The sequence below is a fragment of the Atta colombica genome, unplaced genomic scaffold (genome assembly GCF_001594045.1).
Source record: "Atta colombica isolate Treedump-2 unplaced genomic scaffold, Acol1.0 scaffold117, whole genome shotgun sequence".
Lineage (NCBI taxonomy): Eukaryota > Metazoa > Arthropoda > Insecta > Hymenoptera > Formicidae > Atta > Atta colombica.
Window position 1 is genome coordinate 8,253 of NW_017259203.1, and position 1,220 is coordinate 9,472.

The following is a 1,220-nucleotide window of genomic DNA, read 5'->3' on the forward strand; positions in this document are numbered from 1 at the left end:
TATTATATATATATTATATATTATTATAATTATAAAGAATATTGTAAAATGTTATAAAATATTCTCTAAACTATCTTTTATTGAAATTACGTGTCTTGCATCACAGAATATATACTAGTATATATTGTAGCGATTGGTATCGTCACAAGCATGACGGAATTAGATTGCAGATGCGTTTAGAGAGACTGTTAGCACTATTGATGATTAGATTAGATCTGTTCGCATTACATAAAATCTCCAAATATTTTTGCACTAAAAATGAGATAGATATATATTTGATCTTGAAAAGAGAGAAAGCGAAGATGCCGAGTGCAAAAAGTGCAAATAACGCGAACAGACCTAATCTATCCTTGTTTTACAAGGTAGATTGTACTGAGAATTACAAATTAACTTGTTTTGAATGTCAATCTTTTGTAGGAACATATGTACTTAATGTTGGCTTTTATTTCAAAAAAGATAATTTTATACGAATTTAATATATTTTTTGATTTATTTCACAATTAATGATATTCACTCAAAATCAATTCTGATTTAATTTTAAAGGATTGTCTCAATCTCTAAATATAAGAATCTTTATACTTTTTATAATAAATATAGATACGTCTTTTATTGGGTATATATTTGGATATTCTAAAGGTATCCAAAATCTATTATAATATATATTTTTATATTAGACTACTATTATATGTACCATTATATTATTATATGTCAATGCGTATATTACATTATATTTCTTTTACGGAGATATAAGACAGGATCTGTCATCGATGTGACCGTTAAGCTCACTGCCGCTCACTTAGGTTGGTTTGAATTCAACCTTTGTCCATTGGAGACGAATAAAGAATTAGAAACCGATAAATGCTTCGATATGTATCCCTTACCAAGAGCTGACGGTAAAGGCTATAAATATTCCATTGCCATCAATGTCGCAAAGGATTACACTATCAGCTTGGTTCTACCAAAGAACGTTACATGTAAACAATGTGTACTTAGGTTGGTATTGAAGACAATTTCATTTTGTTTAATTTTAACATTATTAATTCGGAATTTTAAATGAATTATTAACATTAAAAAATATTATTTTATTTAAAATTGTTATTAATGCCTAATTATTTAATTACTTTAATTGAAATTTAATGGAAACTATATTTAAAAAATTAAAAAAATTTTTGTGTTTAATAACATATACTCGGACAGTACACAATATTTATAAAATATTT

General features: G+C 25.7%; 1 protein-coding gene across 1 annotated transcript in view; it reads left to right on the plus strand.

Moving 5' to 3' along the window:
• LOC108694192 overlaps window positions 1-1,220 on the plus strand; it is a 6,376-nt gene that overhangs the window by 1,414 nt on the left and 3,742 nt on the right. The window contains exon 3 of the mRNA XM_018203542.1: window positions 745-993. Coding sequence (XP_018059031.1) covers window positions 745-993 — 249 coding nt within the window. The remainder of the gene's footprint in view (window positions 1-744; window positions 994-1,220) is intronic.